This window comes from Lepisosteus platostomus, chromosome 14 (genome assembly GCF_059453375.1).
Source record: "Lepisosteus platostomus isolate fLepPlt1 chromosome 14, fLepPlt1.hap1, whole genome shotgun sequence".
Classification (NCBI taxonomy): domain Eukaryota; kingdom Metazoa; phylum Chordata; class Actinopteri; order Semionotiformes; family Lepisosteidae; genus Lepisosteus; species Lepisosteus platostomus.
Window position 1 is genome coordinate 15,965,033 of NC_142624.1, and position 25,887 is coordinate 15,990,919.

Here is a 25,887-nt window from a genome sequence, read left to right on the forward strand (position 1 = left end):
CGCCCTGTTAAAAGCAAGGAAGTTTTTATGCCCCGTTGAAGTAAAACAAAATGCCTGACAAAGTATGGCTTGGACAGATTCCAAGTGCTTGTACAAATGTGCTAAAGAAATTATACTTTGAGTATACAGCTTGTCCAAAGTCATCCATTATTAATACTATTAGTAATATCTTCAGTAAAGGCTTTGATGCATAAATATTTCTGATAAAGGTAGGTTGTGTACTTCTGTCCAACTGAGCAATCTTGCTTTCATAATATATACCAACATTTTAATGACTGATGATTAACATGCTGTAATACACAGTTCCAAATTAAAGGCTCAAATGCTGTACATGAGAGGTTAAGCTCCCCCTGGCGGTTTTACAAGGCGACGCCGGATAGTTAGTCACGTGACACACGTGACACACGTGACACACGTGATACCGCGTGATACTGCGTGATACTGTGACACGCCCACCGGGGTATGCCGCGAAATACCTCACCCATTTTGAATGGCTGCATCTGTATAATACCTTTATCTAATTCTGATTTGTAGGCTTCTGTGACTATTTTCACTACCCCATCATTAACAATATCTAAATCTCCCCTTATAATCTCCTTATTAAAATAGTGGTGCATTTGAAGATATTTATAAAAATCTGAATTCTCCAAATTATGTTTCTCCTTCAAATACTGAAAACTTTGTATCTGATTCTTATCCTTTGTATTACAAAATGCAGTTATTCCTTTTGTAATCCAAATTTTAAATCTATTATCCAATTTATTTGGTTTAAACTCCGTATCATGTCCTTAATTGAAACTTTATCCTTCTTCTTCTTCTTCTTTTTCACAGCCTTAGTCCCAGACTGTCCTGGGGTCAGCTGCTTTGGTTGCTCTTCTCCACTTGTCTCTGTCGAGCACATCTTCCTCACTCACTTCACATACCTCCATATCTTTTCTCACACAATCTATCCATCTCTTTCTAGGCCTGCCTCTTCCTCTGTTACCTTCCACCTCAAATTCCATTACCCTCTTTGTTACTTCCTCAACGTCCCTCCTCATGATATGTCCATACCACCGTAACCTCGCCTCTCGCATCTTCTCAACCGCATCCACCACCCTACATCGTCTACGGATTTCTTCATTTCTGATCTTATCCTTCATTGAAATCTGCAGAATCCATCTCAACATCCTCATTTCAGTTCTTCTCATCAAGTTCTCTTCCCTCTTTCCAACTGCCAAGCATTCAGCTCCATATAGTAGTACAGGTCTAATCACAGTCTTGTACATTTTGCACTTTAACTTTCTAGGAATTTTCCTGTCACAGATTATTCCAGTTATTTCTCTCCACTTGTTCCAGCCAGCTTTCACTCTTTGTTTTACTGCCTCCAGTGTTTCTCTTCCCTTTACCAGTTTTGATCCAAGGTATTTAAAGCCATCAACTTGTTTCAGTTTTCCTCCATTTGTCTCCTCAACATTGGTCATAGTATCTCCTCTTCTCTCCATTACCATTATTTCAGATTTTTCTGCTTTCATTTTCAGTCCACCCTTTTCCAGACTCCTCTGCCATTTGAACACTTTCTCCTGTAGTTCTACTTCTGAATCTGCCATCAATGCCACATCATCAGCAAAGATGAGTTCCCAAGGCACTTCTGTTCTTACCTCCTCTGTCAGTGTGTCAATAATGTTTATGAAAAGGAAAGGACTTAGTGCTGATCCTTGGTGTACTCCAATTGTGATTTCAAACTCTTTTTGTCTCTCCCTGTTGTGTTATCATCTTCGTAGTTGCATCTCTATAGGTTGCTTGAACTAACTTCACCATGCTTTCTGGTATTCCTTTCTTCCTCAAGCACCAATACACCACCTCTCTGGGCACACGGTCATATGCCTTCTCCAAGTCCAGAAAGGCCACATACAGCTTTTTCCCTTTCTCTAGTGTCTTCTCCTGTAACTGTCTCATCACAAAAATGGCATTAGTTGTGCTCTTCCCCGCTGAGAATCCAAATTGTGAGTTGTGGATCCTGACTATCTTCCTGAGTCTCTTGTCCAGAATTTTTTCCAGGATTTTCAATCCATGTTCCAGAAGTTTTATTCCTCTATAGTTTTTACACTCCATTGGGTCTCCTTTCTCCTTGTAGATGGTATCCATACTGCTTTTTGTCCATTCTTCTGGAATTCTCTCTTCCTTTGCAATATTGTTTAGCAATCTCGTCAGCCACTGAATCCCATCTTCATCGAGGTTCTTAAAGTGTTCTGCTGCTATTCCTGATGGTCCAGATGCTTTGCCCACTTTCATCTCTTTGATAGCTTCTGTCACTTCCTTTACTGAAATTTCTTGGATTGGTCCACACACTACGTCTGCCTCCACTAGGTTCTCCCTCTCATTTTCTACATTTAACAGATTTGCATAATAATAATCTTTCAAATTTGGTAAAGCCATACCCCCTTTATCTTTTGAAAGTTGCAATGTTTTGAATCTAATTCAAGGTTTTCTCTCCTGCCAAATAAACCGAGAAATTATCTTATCCCATTCTGAAAATTGTTTTGCACAGACTTTTACAAGGAGAGCTTGAAATAGGAAGAGTGATCGAGGCAGTAGATTCAGTTTTACAGATTCAATTCTAGAACTGAAACTCATAAATGGGATTAGGTTCCATTTCAATATATCTGCTTTAATTTTAGTTATAAGGGGTCCATAATTAATTGTTGCTAATACCGAAATATCTTTTGGTAAATAGACTCCTAAATATCTCATTGAACTTTGGTCCCACTTAAGGTGGTATTTGCCTTTTAATAAATTGGGAGGGTTGTAATTAAAAGTTAGAATTTGTGTTTTTTGAACATTTAACTTATAGCCTGCTAGCAAGCCAAAGCTATCTAAGAGTTGCATTACTTCTAGAAATGAACAAGTGGGATCCTCCAGATATAATAAAACATTATATCTGCGTACAGTGCTATCTTGTGCTCATTCCCTTGTATAGAAATACGTTTTATTTTGTTATTTTGTAGTATCCACTGGGCTGGTGGCTCTATATATAGAGCAAAAAGCAATGGAGATAAAGGACAGCCTTGTCTAGTCCCTCGTTCTAGAGTTATTCTATCAGATAACCATTTATTTTATAGAGGTATTTCCAACTAACAGAATCAAAAGCTTAGCATCTAGGCTCATCAAAGAAGCTTCTAAATTATGTTGCTGAATATGGTTCATGATATGCAATGTGCGTTGAATGTTATCATGGGTTTGTCTATTTTGAATAAACCCTGTTTGATCATAGTGTATCAGATGAGGGAGAATCTTTTCAATTCTTTTAGCCAGTATTGCTGTATAAATTTTATAATCCACATTAAGGACTGAGACTGGTCTGAACGATCCACAACTAATCTATCTTTCCCCTCCTAAGGGATAACTGAGATGATAGCCTGTCTCCATGATGGGCGGCATTTTTCCATCAATTAATGCCGAGTTACAAGCAGAAAGAAGATTTGGTATTAATTCAGCTCGGAAGGTTTTATAGGTTTTTTGATCTTCCGTAAGAGTTGGTAAACTGAGAGATTCCAGAAAAGTATCCATCTTTTCTTCACTTTCTGAATGGGGTTGTGTATATAATTTTCTGTTATAATTTGTAAAAGTGTTTTGAATTTCTTCCCATTTATATAATACACCATTATAGTTCTGGTCCCTTTTTTATATATTGTACTATCGGTCTGTTGTTTTTTTTAATTTTCTTGCCAACAACTTTAGTGATTTTGACCCTGATTCATAATATTTTTGTCCAGTAAATATATATATATTCAATTTCCTGTGTATATAAGACATCTATTTTGTTTCCAAGCTTCTTTATTTCTTGCAGGATTTTTGAATCCTGTTTTTCTTGATTTTATTTTTCTCCAACTCTTTTAACTTTATATTCAGATTAGATAATTGTAACTGCTTTACCTTCTTCTTATGACTGCTCAAAGCAGTAATTTTCCCCCTTATAACTGCCTTTAATGTGTCCCATATCATCTCTGGTCCCACTTCCCCATGATCATTCTCCTCCAAAAATATTTTTATTTTTTGTTTTATCTGTTCTTTACATTGTGGATCATTCAACAGACTTGAGTTCATCCATGTTGTATCTCCCCAATTATTACTTAATCGTAAGGACAATGACATAGGAGCGTGGTCTGAAAAATCAATTCTACCAATATTGCACTCTTGAATCCTATGTCTCTCTCTCTTGTGTATAAAAAAATAATCAATCCTTGAATATACTGAATGAGGGGAGGAATAATGAGTGTAATCCCGCCCGCTTGGATAGAAATCTCTCCAAAGATCTATTATTCCCATTTCCCCCATTAGTACACTAATCTTTTTATACAGTGACTTATATCTCTGAGAAGATGTATTTGTAGAATCGAGCCTGGGGTTAAGACGCACATTCCAATCACCTCCACAAATCAGTATCCCTTGTGCATTAACCAAATCGACCATTTTTTAATAAAAATTTAAATCACTACCAGGTAGAGCATATACATTAAGTAATGTTAGTAATTCCCCTTCCATTTTTCCCCAATACTAATACAAACCTCCCCTCCTTATCTTTAACTTCTGTAAGCAACTCAAGTTGAACCTTTTGGGATATCAGTATAGTCACTCCTCTCCTATGACCAGATTTATATGAGGAGAAATAGATTTTTGAGAAACCCATTCTCCTTAATTTCTCATGTTCCAATACACTGAAATGTGTTTCTTGTAAAAAAGCAATATGAGCCCCTCCTTTTTTCTTTTTAGACAAAACCTTACTTCTCTTTATAGTATTAAGTACTCCATTAACATTAAATGTAACTATTTTAAGGTCGTGCTCGGACATATTTTATGTAAATGGTAAAACTTTCAAAATCTCTCCCATACAACATATGTTTCACATTGTTAAACATCGTCTTCCCATCATTTTTTCCTAATAATGTACCACAAACAAAAAACACAGTAAACAAATACATTAACCAGACAATCTTAAACAAAACTGTATCCATCTCTGTCTCGTTCACAGTACTTTCTTCCAACCGTGGGGTTCTTTTCAAATGGACCCTGTGTGGGCTTCCCTTTTTTTCTTTAAAAAAAAAAGGAAAGCTCGTTAGGGAAGTCCTCCTTCTCCTCTGGAGGAGGGCCCTTAAGCAGGCGGCGCGATGACAAATCCAAACTTATATTATAAAAAGAAAAACAAAGAGTAGCCAGAAAAATAAAAAGTCACTGTAGTCGTAATCACCAGGTATCTATCCCACATTTACAAATTCTCTTAAAACATTGCAGGAAACTTATTTAAAAAAAAACCCCTAAACTATTAAATCCCGACCAACTTTTAACAACTCACTGTATCCATTTTCTTCAATCTTGCGAGGAGGGTCTTCTGAAACTCTGTAATTTCTCCTTATATTGCGGTTTCGAGGAGTGATCTTTCCCAGGGCCACCCCATCTGCCAAGTAAACAGTCGCTCGATTTCTTCTTCCAGTGTAGGCGCTGGCTGTATAACTTTGATAAAGTTTGCAATTTTTACAGCCTCGTCCAGAAAGGTTTTAAGTTCACCTGGCATATTGTTTTGCAGCCAGTTGTTCACGATGAATCCAACAATGTTTTGCTACTGCCAATGGTGCAACTTTTCTGATACGTGTAGTTAGGCCTTTCATCCTACCAGTCATCAGTGCAGCGCTTTCAGTACTAATACCGACACATCATGTCCAGTCAACTTTATTACTTACAAAGAAATTGTTTAGCAATTCAAAAATGGCCTCACCGCTTGTGTTAGTTGACAGACATTAGCAAAAAAGAAATTCATCATGTACTCCTTCTAAATACTCATACCTAACATAAGCCAGTAGGTGAGAATTGCCCACTGTATCGGTAAATTCATCCAGCTGAAGCGCGAAGTACTGACTTTGATGCAAGCCATGGCTGCTATTCGATGTTGAACGGTATCATTCGAAAGGGGTACCTTGTCTATCTAATTTTTTGCCTTTTCCCCCAACATTAAATTTTCCATTATTTTGGCAGCGGGCTTTATCAATTTCTCTGCTACTGAATGATCTTTCCCAGTCCGTGCTACCAACAGCAACAACATGTAGTAAGCATCTGTAGTGTTAGTGTTTTCTCCATCAGAAGCATTAAAATGCATGATTTTCTTATTTTGTATCAACTCTTTGCATTTGTTCTCAAAGAACTGAAGAGGTTTTCCAATGTATTGGCTGTATTTGGATTCAAAATGTCGTTGAAGCTTTGAGGGCTTCATTGCTTAATTGATCAAAGATTTGTAACATAAAACACAGTGAGGGTTGGGATCTTCTTTATCACCTGTCCAAAGAAATCCCATTCTCAAGTAGTCACTGTTTTACTTTCTTTTCACTTTAATCTTGCAGTTTTTGTTTCCAAGATGATGATTTTTGCAAGTAGCACTATTTTTTTCCGCAGCTTTGCTAATGCTTTCTTTGTCATCTTTATCCTGCCCAGAAGCAGACAAAGATGTGACATCAAGCACACCTTCTGCTTCCTTGCACATCACATTTATCAAGCTGTTGGAATTAAAATTACAGCATTGCTGGTATGGTTCACAAATTACCTCACTCGCATTTTCACTTTTATTCTGCATCTTACTTGCACATGCGCTGTCACTATCTTTGCTATATTTTTGTTTCAGAGTCACAGATTTAAGCCAGTGATCCATAATAACCCTTCTGCTTTGACTGCTGCTTTAAATTACACTTTGAACTTTCATACTCAAAGTAAGATATTCAAAAGTAAGAATAAAATGGTATGAACAAAAATAAGTGCAATGGTCGATCCACACTCACATTTCAAAACGTAAACAGTGTAACCACAGAATCATGACAACTAGTTAGGGTTGACTCACAGCTGTGGGTTAAAAAAGATTTTAGATCAGGTTGGGTGGGTGTGGGTTGATACATAACCAAAAGCAAAATATTGCAGAACACCGATCATTTGTATCTTAAATTAAAGTGATTTTAAGGTTTAAAACTGGCGTTTTACCATATTTAAGCCCCAATTGGTTGTTTCACAAGGGAAAGCGGGAGAAAACGTAAGCAAACAGACAACAGTGTATTACAAAGAAAAATACATAATGGCAACCTCATTAGAGCAGATCAGGACACAACTCCAGAACAGTGAGATAAAAATAGAGAGGGAGAAAAGAGCCAGGTGGGAGAAGTTTGGCGAGCTAATCAGCACAACAGAAGAAAAAAGCACAGGTTACGTTAACTGCATCGATTGTGAAGCACTTTACAGACCCCCTAGTCCCCTTAATGTCTGGTGAAACCCCAATACATAGAACCAACACACAAGTCCCTCCTCCCACTTTTTACAGCTTGCAGTTCTTAAAAGTGCTCCTAGGGGGAGCCCCTTTGTAGCAGACTCTTCAATATTCTTTCCTCTGACTTAAACAGAGTAGACTTGCTTTAAGAAAGATGATAAGGTCAGCCCACAGAATACCTGGCGCACACTTGTGGTCCACGGCCCACACTTTGAGAACCACTGGTCTAATACACAGTTTGTTAAATTCTTAGAATATCTTGATAGTTTGTTTAACTCATACAGATTCTTAACTGCCCATTTTTCAGTTCGGTAGGTTATAGTTAATTTTTTATATAGGGACCTACTTCACAAACCCAATGGAATAAAGAAAAACATAAAAACAATAGGAATCATCGTTTTACCAATTTAAAGAGTTGGGAAAACATTGTCCCTATTGTGTTGTACTTTGATCTCTTGGTTTCAAAAGTTTCATAGTGTCTTAAAATTTAAAAGATGAGTTCCACTAAATCTTTTTCTGTTGACTTCCTTGTTCTCCCGTAGTGTTAGACAAGGGCGGTATTCAGAATTCCAGGTATTTGTTTCAGTTTTATGGCATAATATTTCAGAGTACTGTAACTTGCTGTTAATTGTCTTTTTGTAAAATTTGCAGGTGAAAGAGCCTACAGATAGAATATTTTGATTTTTATTAAAATAATGATGCTGATGGTTAATGACAGTGATTGCTCTGCTATTGTACATTTTAGTTCTTTTGTAGTGGAACGACAGCCCTGCATGCCAACTCACCCACAGAGACCACTGGTGCTGAAGACAGGAGTGCAATTTACTGTGAAATTAAGGTCAGTTTCTCTATGCTAATACTGTGTAGGACTCCTGTGACATGCTTGAATGTTTCATATTTAAGCAATAAAATTTAGCATCAGTAATTTTCCCATTGGCCAGACATAAGTTATGTATGGGAACAAGTGATAGGTGTATTCCATGCTGATAATAGAAGTGAGAAAACAACAATGTTCCGGCTTTGAAGCCTTCTTCAGGTGTGGTTATAGAATGTTATAAAATAAAATATCGTATGAGTGTAAAATAGGTTATAAAAGAGCATAAAATGCCTCAATAAATATTTTATTTGGGATTATAAATTATGTATAATCCCCAATAAAATATGTATTGAGGTATTTTATGCTACTGCTATTTTTATGCTAATGTTTGTTTTTTTGAGAAAGTAATCTGTAAACATCAGAATTCTCTATGTGATTTTTAGAATTGTTTCTTCTCCTGTAATGACCATATAGTACATACAATTCTCCATTTACTATGTTCTTTAAAATGTGTACTTTTTCTTCTGTTCTTCTAGGCTACTGGTTAAGCTTCAGGAATTGAATTATCAACTTCGTGTCAAAGCATCTTTTGATAAGTAAGTGGTACAGTAGCACGGATATACAGTATTATTATGTTATACAGGTGTTATGCCATGGCTTGGTGTTGAAACGCTTGCACCCGGCTGAAGAAAAGGAGTCTTGCAGGTACGGTGCAGGGAATGGAAAGGTTAGCTGGCCACAGTGATAGATGAAGGGCCAACAGAGAAAATCGGGAACTGACTGACAAGGGAATAGTCTCAGGCTGGAACAGGCATGGTTAATGCTGACAACAGAATAAGCTGATTTCATATGCAAAACTGTACTATTGGTGTGAGAGCAGAGCACCGGGGCAGTATCAAACAGGGATTTAATACCTGGTTGATTGATCATCAATTGGTGGCTTATGGTTTAGAGAGCTTGCCATTTGGCTCTGGGTGGCATCAGGCAGAGTCAAGCTCCTTGCGTGAATGGGATTGGTCCCTGTGGAAACCGAGGACTGGGAGCTCTGATCCTCCCTAGCATAACAACCAGTTGATGTTATAAGATGAAACATGAACTTAGGGATCCAATGTTTGACCATTGTTCAAGGTATTAACAATGTATATAAAATTTAATAATTAAATTATAAAAAGTTTTCTTTTCTTTTTTTCCCATAGGGATGTGACTGAGAAAAGTACATTAAAAGGGTAAGCTAAAAATAAATGTTTTTTATTTATTTATTGGATTTCTATAATTTCTGCATATAATAATAACAATCCCCTTTATTTGCAAGATTCCGAAAGTTTAACATTTTGGGGACAAATACAAAAGTCATGAACATGGAGGAGTCTACAAATGGAAGTTTGGCTGCTGAATTTAGACATCTGGTAAGAACTTTGATCATCATTTTTCAGTCTTCCAAAACCAATGAACACATTGATCATTTTGATTAAGCTCTAGTTAGCATACTATATCAAATTTGCAGATTATGCTAAAATAGAAGGATAAGTAAACATTGTAAAAGCTAAGTAGAAATTAAAAATGACTTAGACAGAGTCTAAGGCTTGTGAAACATCTGGCAGGGACATTTAATATACAGTAGATATGTGGAAAGTGTTACATAAAAGATATTGAGCATCAGAAGAAAATGATCCTTGACAGATCCAGCCATTCAAAATGGTGGGTGTGGCGGATCATACCGCATTTTACCACGTTAATTGAAATATGATAGTATCCGGAAGCACCTTGTAAAACTGCCAGGTGGAGATAATAAAGCTTAACGTCTCATGTACAGCATTTAAGATGTCACCAGAAAACGGCCGGTTTTGAATCCTGGTCACTGCTGAGGGACAGTCTTTTTCCAATTAAGAATTTAATTTGTATACTCTTTACATTTTTAATAATTTCAAAATGTGTATTACAGCATGTTAATCTTTTATAAAATATACAGACATTTTAATGTTTAAAGTAAGATTGCTCAGTTGGACAAAAGTTCACAACCTTCCACCTTCGTCATAAATATATTAATTATGCTTAAAAATGTTATGCATCAAAGTCTTTAACTTGGTAACTTACATGGGTTCTGGTAACTAAGCAGCTAAAGTATCACAAGTGGATGTTTTGGAAACATTTTGACATTCGTTTCTTTAAAAAAAAACTACTATTGTCCTTGTAGTGGTAATGAGCACTGTAATGTAGCGAGCTGCAACCATGCTGTTCAAAGCGAGATCAGAGAATTACTTTCGGTTTGTTTCTCATAGAGCCAAATGCATAAAAATAGTCCACTATTAGAGCTCATTGTGAACATGATGTGTCTCTTTCAGGTTTACACCTGAATTGAGAAAATCTATATTTTGTCTTAATCCAAATGTCAGCAGACAGTAATCAGCCAACAATTTAACTTGGAATTTTTTTTTAAAATTAACTGTACTATATAGTACACTGCCTGGAATTGAACCCAGTCCATCTGCATCATTCAACAGGGAACCTGCTGGCTAGGCTAAAGGAGCCCTCAGCCTGGGCACCTGATTTGCTCTGGGAGGTTGTGTCTGGCAAAATTGGTTCCGGCGTGTGTATCTGGATGAATTATTATACGTGATGGTTTTGTGTTTAAGCATTTCTTAATGGAAATCTTTAAGTTAAATGAGGGAGGGAGGAATGGTTATTTTTTTTTACAATTGCAGTAATCGGAGAACAGCCTTTTAACATGATTGGCAAACAATTTTTTTTATTTAAAAAAATTAAAAAATAAGATACAATGACGTGTTCCTGTCTAACTCAAACATTGCGTGACTTTAAAAGCTGTAAAAAATGGTTTAGATAGTTAAAAAACACTTTTTAATTAAACGTTTAAAATATTTGAATTTCATAAAGGTTGTACTGATTTAATTCCTCTTGATAGTAATATTAATTTGGAGTTGTGTAACTAAGTAGCTAAAATATCACAAGGGGACATTTGACATTCATTTTTTAATAAAATCTATTTATTATTGTGCTTATAGTGGTAATAGGCAATGGACTGTCATGTAGTACGCTGCACCCAGGTGGTTCAAACCCCGATCAGAGAATTACTTTGTTTCTAGCATATCAGAATATATAAAATAGTCTACTATTATAGCTTGTTGTTGGCTTTGGCGTGAATTTGTGTATCTGGATAAATTAAGTAAGTTTCGTGATTTAGGATTTCTTTGCAAAATTCTTTAAGTTAAACCAAGGAAGGAAGAGGAGTTATTTTTACAATTGGCACTCCAATTCTGACTGATTTAATTCCCCTCATTTAGCTGAAATGGATAAAGAAATCATGCAATAGTTGTATGTATTGGAAGGCGCTCTGTTTTATTAACAGACACTCCGTGTTGTAGAGTGATATAGGCGTTGGTAATATCATCCCCATTAAACAATGTGCTTATCGCACAAATCCTGCTAAACTAGAAATTAGACACAAGAAGAGTATTATTGGACAATGGTATGTGGCTCTGGTGGAATTTCTCTGTAAACTGAAGAGTTATAGAGGAGTGTTGTGTATCACCTCTTTTTACACTTGTAAGAACATTCCAATGTTAATGCAACATGGAAAATATTATTAATAACCTTTTAAATCTGAAGCTGTTAACTCTACTTCACACCTGCATGTCAAGATCATAGTTTCAAAATAAAAAAAACATCAAAGCTTTGATTGGATGAGAACGTCATAATTGTTTCGCAAAGGATGTGAAACGTGACAATTTGTTACAGTTACCATCAGGAGAAAAAAAACTTTATTTTTTATTTATTTGTGGCTGCTGCAGTATCTTGCAATGGCTGGATAGTTAACACTTCAAAATTGCTTTATCAGTCTGTCCGTGGGAGGGGGGGAGCTCTCCTTGACAGCTAACACTCCTCCATACGCTTAAGTGAAAAATTAATAATAACGCCAATGTAAACGTCATATTTACAGTTTGTCGAAAATAAAAATGTAAAGTTCTCTAAAGCTTTCTCAGTCAAGAATGAGAATTCACGTAGGGAGCTGTGTAAGCATGCGTAGGCAGCAAAAGATCAGCTAAAGAGTTTCAGGTGTGAAGAATACAGATCAATTCAATTGCAGCCTAAACCTTTCCCCACACACCCTGTCCCCGCTACGATTGGAATATACACAAGCAAACCACTGAACGCTTTACAGTAGATGATCAGGTGTTGGCAGATGCAGAGATAGTACGTAATTCTGGCTTTATGAACTCACACCTGGGATTCGATTAATTCAAGTTCAAGTTTAAAAAATAACTGCACCAGATACTAGATCTTGTTTATATTTAAGTTATATCACTGGGCAGTGGAGGATGGTTAGTGGGCGGGGTGCTAATTTGTCAGCAACCTGCTAATCTGTTTAACACCTGTAGAAAATATTATTTTATTTCTGTGCGGAATGTGTGTTGCATTTACAAAATTAAAGTGTTTCAAATGTTTAATTAAGTAAAAAAATCTTCCAGGTTACACAAAGACTCTAACCACCCATTTTTCATGCATAAAAAGTGATTAAACTGATTTATATACAGATGCAGCCATTCAAAACAAGCGGGGTACGCTGCGGTATAACGCGGTGGGCGTGTCGCATCAAATCGCGACTTACCATATGCAAATTAGATTGTTAATAGTAGCCGGAATGACCTTGTAAATACGCCAGGTGGAGATGATAAAGCGTAACCTCTCGTGTACCTCCGATTCACCATGCCTTTCCCATGCTCATAAACGATATTAATTTAGGAACATAAACATATTATGTAAACTATACTGTATATGGCTGGTCTTGGTAGTTTAAAGAAAAAATACACACCAGTATTCCATTTCTCCCTAAACATTTTAAGCATCAAAGTCTTACATGTGGTTATTTTGGAAATGTTTTTATGTGCTCCTTCTGACCATATTACTGTATATACTTTGTGAAAATTGATCATTTTATCCTTTTCTGCGAATACGCTCGTTATCGGATAAAACAAAAGCATACTTTTAGAATTTGAATAATAGGGAATATAATATGGAATCACGTATCTAAAGAAATTAATAACGGTATAAGTATCTTCATGTACTGTTACACAAACAGTGGCGTGATAGCTTAAGTGACTGACTTATAACTCTGACGTTGAGTGTTCAAACCCAGCTGTTGCTATCGGTTTTCTTTTAACAAAATTATATATATATATTATTATATAAAAAATATATATATATATTCGATTTATAGGGAATATAATATGGATTCGCATATATAAATAAATTAATAACAGTGTGTATTGCTGTTTCAGTGCTTGTCACATGACTGCATTAGTGGCGTCATAGCTGTGACGCTAGTCACATAGCATAGTCATATAAATGACTGACTTATAACCCTGAGGTTGGGTGTTCAAACCCATCTGTTGCCATGGGTTTTCTTTTAACAAATAAACATTTCTTTGAAAAACTGAAATAGCAAATATTATTGGCATTATATTGACATTTTTTATATTTCTAAATATCACAACATCTTCGTACTGTATGTACACAGCGGTACCGCATGGTGTAGGGCACAAATCCACTTGAGCCCGAAAGCCCTACATTAATGTTGTGCATTCGCCTGGCGCTGCAAGGTTATATGTCCCTCTCTCTGAAGAGATATGTTTCACAAATCGCGCTCTTTAAACCTGTAGGTTGCAGACTCTGTGTCATTTGTTCACAAAGTTATTGACATCTGAAACATTGTGTCTCATAAATAGGTATTTTAATAAGTGAAGCTTTTTAAAACTGAAGAAAAAAAAATGACTGAAAAAGATACAAGAAGCTTGAAATTGTTATTATTAAATTAACACTGTTAATAATGACCAGACACATTATTATAGTTTCAGTGGTATTTTTAATACCGCTTTGTTATTCTTGATTTTAATTATAATATATACGATTTCGTTTTAAGGCTTGAGGCGTCAGATTGCGTTAAATTGCCCCACTGAATAAAGTGTTATGAATTAAACCAGTTGAACAGTTGACAGTATTCACGTTTGCTAATTCAAGTTTTTATTTCATTATTAATATAACTTAACATTGAATATGTTATAATATATATATATACACAAAAACATGTTAATATAGTGTACATAATACTTACTATTTTGTTTTTTAAAAAGTGTTAGAAGAAAAACTTGTGCCGTAAGCAGGTATTGAACCCGGGTCGTCTAGGGATGCTGGGAAACACAGCTGAGGCGAACAGCTTCAAAATGTTTTGAAAGTAATCATGCATGATTGAGTCAAATTAAAAATAGAATGTGTTTACAATGAAAGTGGATTACAGTAATACTACCAGCTATATACAGTTGCAGCCATTCAAAGTGCGCGGTACAGACACGTACCGGAGGTAATTGGCTTCGGCGTCGCGCATCGTGACGCAAGTTGACGCGGGGTACCGCGGTACGTGCTTGGTTGACCGACAGGGGCACTTGTGGTCCGTTGGTCTGTCGTAGAAAGATTGCCAGTAAACGTCTTTACTGTGCCCATTGTAGTATTGAATATTCATATGGAATTTTACCACTGAAGGGAAATCTTAGTAGCTGAGCATAAAAAGAATAGGAGCATACTGCAACGCGTGTGAAGGCCATAAACGATATTAATTTTGGAACATAAACATACAGTATATGGCTGGTCTCGGTACTTTAAAGAAAACATACACGAAACATGGTTTCATTATGACTAGTATCGGTCTTGAGATATTTTTAACTTGATTTACAGTATTTGAGAGGTATGTCTTGACACTGATACTACGTAAATACTGCTCACGTATATGTTTCTAGGTTTATATTATGCATTTCATACGGTCAAATTACTTTTGAGCAACTGATAAGAAGCGCGAAACGGTATGCCCAGGGCGTTTTAGTTTTCGTTTTGTTTTAATGCAGTGCAGTGGATTGATTAGAGATATCAAGTACATACAAGTCATTTTTTAAATGTTGTAGTTCGTCTTGTAAAAATGTTACGAGTACATCATCTGTCAACAATTACACAGGTTCTGTTTCCATATTGCGGATTTTGGTTATGTAATATTATTTTCTAATTTCACGTTGTGAATATATGATTTGGGCAAACAGAGCCTCAAAGAAGTACATTATGGGTTGTTGTTTTTTTTTGCAGTTTTATCTAGAACAAGGGATGCTTAAACCTTTGTCTGATTCTTGTGAAACTATCCACACGACAGTTACCTACAGTAGGAGTTGACTTCAGTGATGTCACTGATGGGATGTTTCTAAAAATCCATCCACTGTAAAACGTCTTCTCCACTTGTCCTGCATATGTATTCGCTAATGAAGCTGTGTGTTCTGAGCCTGGTTCTCTACATTTCTGTATGAACCAGCTTAGAGGGCTAAAGACAGCTTGTGTTTAAATTGAGTGTAAGGTAATTTATGCTTCTAAAGTCATGGTCAGCATTTATTATTGTACTGTGCTGTAAACTTCTTCTGTGCCTAATTACATTATTTTATAGCTTTATCAAATCTGTACATTGTCTGTCGATAATGTTTCTGTAGTGCTTTTTCAGCCCTCAGCATTGACCGCGCTGGTGGCGCTGTGGGTTAGGTTCCTGACTTCCATGTCACACGGTCTGTGATCGAATCCCATGGAACTTTGACTTTATTTTTTAACAAACATTTCTTTTAAAAAAATGAAACGTTTCCCTTGGTCAGAGATTAAATAAAACCTCACTCGCACCAAACAAATTTATATTTCTAAATATCACAACATGATCGAATTTAAGTCTTTTTAATAACAATGAATAGTCACCTATGCATTTCAAAATAAACATTTATATTGATTTGAATCGCGTTTTGATTTAAATCGTAAATGCGTGTTTAAATATATGTGTTTAAAGGCGATATACTGTATAAAAGCGCTGATTCTTATGGATTGTGTTCCGCCGGGGATTAAAAAAAAATTTTTTTTAATCGTGTATCTAAGGAAAATTGCAGTATAACTTTGTTCATGCACATCATTATACAGTATCTCATTTTGTATTTCTATTAAAAAAAAATCGTTTGCCCAGCCACTATTGTTGTTATTGTTTTTATCCTGTAAAGCGCTTTGAGGAGCACAGCTTTCTCACCACTTAGATTACTTTTTGACACCATCCTTACACAAAGCAGAAACTGATTATATTTTCCGATGACATACAAGTGCAAAGATTACAGATTTTAATCATCTTTTTTCTGAACCAGGGAAAATCTGATCATGTTTCTCTATAACAATAATAAAAAACTTTATTTTACATATCACCTTTAAAAGTGGCATCTCAAAACAAGACAGTAGATGTAAACCAAAGGTTACAAAGTAAATACCCAGACAAATGCAAACGCGTTTTTAATAAAATGCTTTCATTCATTCAACAGAGAGAGAGCGTAAAACCTGGGTGTAACAGCTGTTCCTTTTTCTGATCACTCGCTCTCTGGATAAACGTCTCGCCTGTCCAGTTCTTTGTTTTCCTAATTTGCCGATTATGCCTGCTGCGATCCACTCCTACCCTCACACCTAAAGAAGACTATTTTAAATTTCTTTGCGCATCCTTAAGGTGATATCACATAAAGGTGATATGTAAAATAATGTTTTTTTATTGTTGTTATAGAGAAACATGATCAGATTTTCCCCGGTTAAAAAAAAACATCTAAAGTATACTAGTTAAGGAAAATAAATCTTAACAGGGATAAAGCTATGCTGAAAGTTTATTAAGATACTTAGAAGACAAAGATATCAATTTATTTTAGTCAAAATTTTATATATCACCTTTAAAAGTGGAATCTCAAAGCAAAGTAAATACCCAACACTGATTGTACCCATCTGTCATGCTCATAAAACACCTTGAATTGAATTGAATTGAGGGAGAGAGGGGGGGAGGGCGAGCGAGATAACCAGGACGCAAGGCAAATAAGATACACTCCACAGGCATTCACAACAGCAACATATGAAACGTTTGCACATATAGTTAAGTTATTACTTGGTTTTCAAAGTGCAATGAAATACAATATTGTTGTTGTTGCTGTTCTTGTTGTTTTTATCCTGTAAAGTGTTTTTAGAAGCCACCTTTAAAGGCGATATATACTGTAAAAGTGCTGATTCTTATGGAATGTGTTCCGCCGGGGATTCAAATTTTTTTTAATTTTTTTTTAATCGCGTATCTAAATAAATCTCAGTATAACTTTGTTCATGAACAAACAGTGGCATGTTACATTATTATTAGTTTATTTGTTAACAAGGCTTGCCAGCTAATGTGAATCAAAACCTGTCTTTCTAGCTTTTAAAGTCGTGCGATGTGTAAGCCACAATTCAAATAGAGAAAAAAGAGCTGACTGACAAGATTTAAGATGTGGCTGTCAATGTTGGATTAAAAAAAACACATTGCCCGACGTTTGTTGCATTGCTTGAAAAATGACTTTATTTCGAGAGACTGGATAAGTGATTCAAGTGTTTTTTTAACTTCCTGAAAAACAACTAATAATTTAACTATATGTGCAAACGTTTTATGATATGTCGCTGTTGTGAATGTCTGTGGACATGTGCTGGCTGGACAGGAGGCTCTACTGTACACAGAGAGGGGCGGGAGGAGGGGACAAGCCGATACATACTCTTAGAGTTTGATTAATAGGGAATATAATACAAAAATATAGTACTAAAAATAAGATACACTCTACAGACATTCACAACGGCGACTGTCAGAAGATAGGACACAGCGGCTCAGGCACCCGCTGAATGGAAAAGGGGCACTTTAATGTTCTGTATGGCTAATACTAAAGCCAATACTAATATTCAATACTTTAATATTCTTTTCTGTATGTTTAACAATAGTGGGTACTGGCCTAATTCGTCCCTGCTCCCGTTGTTAGGTGTTAATGTGTTGTTAAGTGTTAATTTGTACCTGTTTCCCTGAGGTCTGGCTTTTTTTCTGGAAAACCATAACTCTGGTCTTGTCCAGATTGACTGTCGGCGCCCAGGTCTGACAGTGCTGCTCCAGCAGTGCCAGGTTCTGGCGCAGCCTCTGTTCTGTGGGCGACAGTGGGACCAGGTCGTCTGCAAAGAGCAGGAACTCGATTTCCATAATTAATGCAGATCAGTAAATCAAGGGACAAAACAACTATTGCGCCTGGGTCCTCAATGGGCTTTGACGTGCTAATGCGTTAGTTTAACAGTCCGGTTGTGGCAAGCCTCTAATGTTTAACCTTTAATTGTTTTTCCATCTACTGTATTGCTTTGAGATGCCACTTTTAAAGGTGATATGTAAAATAAAGTTTTTTATTATTGTTATAGAGAAACATGATCAGATTTTCCCTGGTTCAGAAAAAAAGAGCTAAAGTGCTACACCTAACTTTCTTAATTCGATGTATTTGAAGCAGTGAACTACTGTAGGTGTAACATAACATTCAGAAATACTATCGAGAATAGTTTTGTGGTGTTTGTTTAGATGAAACGTTCCTAAAACGTATAACGTAACAAAATTAAAGACGATTAAAATCTGTAATCTTTCCACTTGTACTGTATGTCATCGGAAAGTTTCTGCTTTGTGTAAGGATGGTATCAAAAAGTAATCTTAAGTGGTGAGAAAGCTGTGCTCAATGTATTTAAGGGACTTAAAAGTAAAAGGAGATGCTTCATATTGCTTGACTAATTTTAAAAACTAAGTTATAAATGCAGTTATAAATCCCTCGGTGCGGCGCCGGGTGTAAATATCAAAATATACATTCGTCCCGGGCAGAGGCCGAAGAGCACCCGGCTGGGGTGCGCGGGGAAGAGCAGGACAGGAATGAAAGTGGTCAGGGCGGGGTATAGGAAGGCGTACAGTCTGGGCAGGTATAGATTACACTTTTCTAAAACGTATTTGAAAAATAAAAACGATTACAAACGAATCCTTCCACGTTTGATCCCAAAATCCCAAGAAATATAAATCTAAACGGGTAGAAAGCTATGCTGAAAGTTTATTAAGATACTTAGAAGACAAAGATACTGTATCAATTTATGTTGCATTAGCCTGATTATGATTAAAAAACACATAATTAAACACGCATTTGCGATTTAAATCAATATAAATGTTTATATTGTAACGCATACTGTCCAGCCTCCATTTCTCTATAAAAATGTACTCTATTACACACACACACAATAGAAGCAGGAAGCAGAAGCAGGGACCATTGTCAGAAGGGAAGAAGGTGACTTTTCATTGTTATCAAAAATGACTTAGAATCGATCACGTTGTGATATTTTGAAATATAAAAGTCAATTGATTGTCCATAATATTGCTATTCTATTTTTTTGAAGAAATGTTTGTTAAAAGAAAAGTCCAGCACCAGCTGGATTTGAACACGCAACCCGTGAGTTGGTAATCGGGCACGTAGACCAGTAGGCTACAAGGGAAGTCGCATGAAGAGAGAGGCGTAACAGCCCTACACAGCCCTGTCGCAGTACACGAATATAATCATATCGTTATAAAATTCTTTAGATACGCGATTCCATATTATATTAGCAGAAAAGCTTAAAACTACCACTTTTTCACACGCTATTTCACATGCTAATTAAATACTTCGATGCTTAAAATCGTTAGGGAGAAATGGAATACCGGTGTGTATTTTTCCTTTAAAGTACCGATTCCTGGAATCTGACTGGCTGACACCCTTCTGAAGTGGTTCCATAAAATCTGGTATACGGAAAAGAAAGCGTTGATAAAAAAGCCTGGATTCTCATGTATCTCATACAAGTATCTTTTAATACAGTCTTTGCTGTGCTCTTGAGGATCCTTGTGATATTTTGAGCTCTTACTGAATGATAAGTGTCGCATTTTAAATAATTTTCGTAGTTGGAAATTATGAAACGCCCTGTTAAAAGCAAGGGAGTTTTTATGCCCGTTGAAGTAAAACAAAATGCCTGACAAAGTATGGCTTGGACAGATTCCAAGTGCTTGTACGAATGTGCTAAAGAAATTATACTTTGAGTATACAGCTTGTCCAAAGTCATTCATTATTAATACTATTAGTAATATCTTCGGTAAAGGCTTTGCTGCATAAATATTTCTGATAAAGGTAGGTTGTGTACTTTTGTCCAACTGAGCAATCTTGCTTTCATAAAATATACCAACATTTTAATGACTGATGATTAACATGCTGTAATACACAGTTCAAAATTAAAAGCTCAAATGCTGTACATGAGAGGTTAAGCTCCCCCTGGCGGTTTTACAAGGTGATACTTGTAAAACACAAGGTGATACTTACAAGGTGATACTTGATACACGTGATACCGCGACACGCCCACTGGGGTATGCCGCAAAATACCCCACCCATTTTGAATGACTGCATCTGTAAATACACATTTAGATCCTTAAATTAATATCGTTGTTATATTATATTCATATTATATTCCCTATTTAGTGGATTCTAAAAAGTATGAGGTTTTTTACTGCAATAACAAGTGCAAGTATTCATAGAAAAGGTTAAAACATGGAATGTTTTATAAATTGTTTAATAAATGTTGTGTTTATTAAACATGCACTGAAAAGATATAGTATATCTTAATTAACTGCAATTTAGCATTTTTCGGTTAAGTTTATAGTTATAAACGAGAGTTCCCTGCGGCATTATAGGAAACCCAATTTTAACAACAAATCGTTGACGTTATATCAGCTTTATATAGAAGGCACTGAGAACAGGACCAGTAGGAGCGCTCCCGAACTAGGGATTGGACACCAACGTCTTAATGTATAATGATTAACATGCTGTAATACACAGTTTAAATTTAAAAGTCTAAAGAGTATACAACTTAAATTCTTAATTGAATAAAGATTGTCCCTCAGCAGTGATCGGGAAACGAAACCGGATGTTTTCTGGTGACAGCTCAAATGCTGTATACGAGAGGTTAAGCTTTATTAGCTCCACCTGCCAGTTTTACAAGGTGATTCTGGATACTATTAACATAATCTAATTTGCATACGGTATAATGTGGTATACTGCGACATGCCCACCGCATTATGCCGCAGCATACCCTGCTTGTTTTGAATGGCTGCATCTGTACTAGAAGGTTAATTGGTTTCTGGGAAAACTGGGCCTGGTCTGTGTGTCTGAGTGTCTGCCATGTGATGGTAATGGCATCACATCTAGGGTGTAGTTTGTTGCTTGCCGGGATAGGCTCTTGCTCTCCCTTGTGTGCAGGTACTGGATAATGTGGCTAAAAAATAGTGATGAATGGTTGTTGTCATTTCCATCTGAGTTGTTTGTCTAACAAACTCATGGCACAGATGTTTTCTTAAGCATAATATTTTGGTTCCTGATTAGTCTAGACAAGATATTATCTTCTTTTGGTCTTTTTGTTGCAATAATCGTGTAAGCCCTTAGCATTGAGAATAGAAGTTATATGCCACAGATGGAACCAGTTCCTGGTTGTGATAATCGAAGCATGCTGTGTATGTCTTTTTTTGTGTTTTGGAGTCAAATAGATTTTTCTTTGTTACATATCTTTTTTTTTTGTATTTCAGCAACTAAAAGAACAGAAAACGGCTGGAAACAGAACTAATGAGGTACAGTTCTGGGAAAAAAAAACAAAAAAAAACATTTTTTGTGACATTTCAGTAATATAGGGTGTTTGTCTTTTCAGGGTCCTCTCATCGTTACTGAGGAACTCCACTCCATAAGTTTTGAAACTCAGTTATGCCAGCCGGGACTGGTTATAGATTTAGAGGTGAGAGTCACATGTTGGAGATGCTATTGAATGACAGAGCTGTGGATAGATTTGCTCACAGTAATGTAAGTGCTTAACTAACTTCTTTTATCAGCTATTTGCCTGTGACGGAGCAGCTGTTTCTCTGAGCTATCTGTGTTGGTTTGTTCTTTGCGAATGCAGCTAGGAGACTTTTCACAGAGAAAATAGTTTCAGACATTCATACAAGATAAGGAAGAATAAAATCTGCTGTGACTGTTTAATTATCTATAAAAATGTTCAAAACATAGGAAAAGTTATCAGTTCAGTTTGTTTTGAAGTTTGTATAGTTTTGGTTAGGGTTAAAGAGAGAAGTACAGTAGGTTTCCTCTCACATAGGTTAACGAGGAAAAATAATGTTTTGTTTTTCCATATGGCTAAAGTTAGAAGAGAGAAGCATATCACAGTTCTCCCATACCGTAAAAATTAGGTTTACATTGGAATCTGGTGAGGCAAAACAAAAAGTTATAGACTAAGTCAGGGGGGCTGTTTCACATGAGTTCACTCTGTTAACAGGATAACTTTAGAAAACATGTTGACAAAAGTCTGGATTTTCAGTTTCACAAAGCAAGATTGAATTGTATCTGGTTAAGTCTCTATTATTAAGTGAAACTTAGCCTGACTTTGTTGTTAAGAGCTTGAGCCACTGACAAATCAATCCCCTGAAAAATCACTGTTGTCTTTCTTCAGTAATCCAGTTGCCATTGGCGCTTCATGGAAAGAATACAATTTAAGAGATTACCAAAACCCTTTAGAGTTCACTGATCATTTTTATTGGAAAAATGCAATTTCCGCATACAGAGTATACTTTACATTCACAATCTCTTAAGACCATACATTTTTAATACTGCTCATCATAGCTCATTTAAAAAAAAAAAGAAACTTTGTTCATAGGGCTGAGATTTCTTGTGACTGGTGTAGTTTTTTATTGTGTTGGTGACTCAGAACTTCAGTAAAGCAACAATGTCGTGCAATAAGGAAAGTGATGTTTGCACTAAAATGTTTCCCAGACATATTTTGGTCAATACCATCAAACAGCAGTTTTGTGAAATAGCTGGAAAAATTATGTTAAGAAACATTATGATTTATATTATACATACAGAATAAGTGCTCTGGCCTGCAAAACATCATCATTAAAGCTCGAACAGGGCAAATGAGGCTAATTTTCTTAAAAGAAAATCAATTAACAGCATCAGTGTACAGTGAAAAAAATCTAGCCTAAAAATATGAACATACAGATTGATTACACAAAAGACAAACTTTCAATCATTTCCATCAAAAGAAGTTTTAAAACATGCATGTCTACAATGGTAATATTGTAGACATTGTAGACCTAGATATAGGTGTTGATAATATACAAATTCCATCATCACGTTGTTTTTAATATTAGCAAATTCTCTCTCATGCTTGGTGTTGCATCAGCAACATGTACCTTACTCTGTCTGAGGGTATCAACAATGACATCATTGTTGCATTTGATGTGCTGCATAACATTGCAGTTCCTCCTCTTCACCTGTACATTGTGATGAGCTTCCTCCCTTTCATCTGAATCAGCTGGGTGGCAGATGTGAAAGAGGCATCATAACTGAACATTATTCTAATGAAACAGTGTCCAATTATTTAAGATATGTTTTTCCAAACTTAATTTGTGTTAATTTTTTCCAATTATAATTAGGTCAGTTTTACATGGTTACATTTTTTCTGCTCCTTAACGGAGGGGAAGTCTATACTATTCGACTTGATTTACACCACAAGAAAGTGGTCACTGAGCATTCACTAAGACACAAGGTTTGCTGGTATGGATGAAGAATTCTATGACCTTGACTCTCTTTGACTACTGAAGTACGCAGTTTATTGTTGAAGCCTGAATCACTTTAACCAGATAATTTAAATGAGAGTTTGCCTTTGTGAAACTGGTGTAATCCTGAGGACAGTTATCAAATTAATTCAAACGAGATAACATGAGAAAATCCTGAATCAGTGAAACCTGTTTTGTGAAAGCCCCAGTGTGGGAAGGTTTTCACACCAGGTTTGATCAAGCTTTAGCCCTGGTTTTGCAGTTCTCCACTGTTCATAGTGACAAATTACAACAAATATGATGGTTTGTGTGTAGGTCCTCCAGTGTCAGACTACTGGTTTAGGGGGATCTAACAGTGCCTAACCTCAGTTTTTATGATAATTCTGTTAATCAGAACATTGGGATTGGTTTAGATTAGTAAAGATCAAGGTGAATTATATACACTGCAAGAAAGAAGACAATAAAAGATAATCTATTACAAAACCCCTGTAAAAACCAGTTGAACCAAGAATAATTTTACAAGATATTTTGAAATCGGAAAATTCTGGTTCTAGTAGTACAACTCTGATGAATAATTTACAGCATTTACTCTAATTCAGTTAAAAAGATTAAAGATTACCTCACCTTACCTTTATCTAAAGTCATATTTGTTTAGTCTTCATTTGATAATATGCTTTTATAATAAGTATAATTGTTAACTGTTTCAAATGGAGATATTGTTACCTGTTCTCAAACGGTGGTAAAAACAAAAGTTCCCCAAAGTGAAATAAATTATGTAGATTTACACCTGTATTCCCAGACTACCTCCCTTCCCTTGGTGGTAATCTCCAATGTGAGCCAGCTCCCCAGTGGTTGGGCTTCTATTCTGTGGTACAACATGCTGACCAGTGAGCCTAAGGTAGGTCTTTCACTGTATAAATCTGTAAAACTCCATAATGGCCTTCAATAATAATTGTTGTGTTATTTAGGCAAGGCAATCAGTGTTTCGAAAAAATCACATTAAATATTTCTATGTGTGTTATTTAGGATTTTATATAAAAATGTACAGTCTCAAAAATGAAATGGAAGAACACGCTTTTCTGTACAGTTAGGTCATTTCCTTTGAAATTTAGATTCTAATACTATACAAAATTTGAAAAATCTGCACAAATGTGAAATTTGGCTTTCCCCACAAAACGTTTTCTTCAACTTAACGTTCCAATCAAAAATGAGTCTTGCATACTGTGTTGTGAATTTTTCTAAAGTTTTGTTTGAAAAAAAATACTTTTTTTGCAACAAGGCATTGTGATTTGTAGGACAGCTTAATATTTCTTTTACTCACTTTAGAATGTTTATAAAGTAGAAATATTATTGAAATTGTTCAAGTAGGTAGCTGTGTCACCATGCGTAGGCTGCAAAGTTAAAGGTTTATTTTATGCTGAAAAGAAAAGAAAGGAAACACAGCGTTTCAGCTGTGGAGCCTTCTTTGGGTATTGATATTGCACAGTGAGATTGGAAACATAAATTAAGAGCTGACAGTGCTTTTGCCTTGCCTATAGGTGGATCTAACAAAACCCCTTTGTCTTCTGCTTCCTCTTCCTCTTCTAACTGCGTTAACCATGTTTCTGTGTTTCTAAGCTCTTCATCAGACCTTCATTTTCTATGCTACCTAAAGCTGACATGATACACTGGATCGAAGTACTCTTTGCGTCTTCTTTTCCAATACCCATGTCTTCCTTTTCAAACTTCTGCCATCATTGGCATCAGATTTTATTATTTCCACCAAACCAGCTGTACAGACATGGGGAAAGTTTGATATCTGATTTGGTGACAGCAAAAGTCTGAAGAGGTCTATCATTACTTCCACCAGTTGCAAACAAGCTTAGCAGTCAGGTGCATACCCTCTTGAATTTGTTTCTTTTCAGTAAGCAGACAAACAGCGGAAGTAGAACTGCCTATCAGTTTATTTACACAAAATGCTGGGAACAGTCCAGTGAAACAGTACAGTACTTCAATGCATATGTGTTTGACATTAACAGTAGGAAAGCTGCACTGTAAAGAATACATACACATCCAGCCATTCAAAGGTACGCTGCGTTAAAACACGGTGGACATGGTGCAATATACCGCATCATCATATGCGGTAGGCATGGCGCATCATACCCCATTATACTACATGCAAATTAGATTATGATAATATTATCTGGAAGCACCTTGTAAAACTGCCAGGTGGAGCTAATAAAGCTTAACCCCTCACATACAGCATTTGAGCTGTTGCCAGAAAAT

At 36.1% G+C, this 25,887-nt stretch overlaps 1 protein-coding gene across 3 annotated transcripts in view; it reads left to right on the plus strand.

Annotated features, from left to right (window-relative positions):
* stat1b (signal transducer and activator of transcription 1b) overlaps positions 1-25,887 on the plus strand; it is an 83,467-nt gene that overhangs the window by 30,647 nt on the left and 26,933 nt on the right. For all 3 annotated transcript variants that reach the window (XM_088607217.1, XM_088607218.1, XM_088607219.1), the window contains exons 10-16: positions 8,025-8,117; positions 8,633-8,692; positions 9,293-9,322; positions 9,409-9,502; positions 21,604-21,645; positions 21,723-21,806; positions 24,422-24,520. In XM_088607217.1, the coding sequence (XP_088463343.1) occupies positions 8,025-8,117; positions 8,633-8,692; positions 9,293-9,322; positions 9,409-9,502; positions 21,604-21,645; positions 21,723-21,806; positions 24,422-24,520 (502 nt within the window). The remainder of the gene's footprint in view (positions 1-8,024; positions 8,118-8,632; positions 8,693-9,292; positions 9,323-9,408; positions 9,503-21,603; positions 21,646-21,722; positions 21,807-24,421; positions 24,521-25,887) is intronic.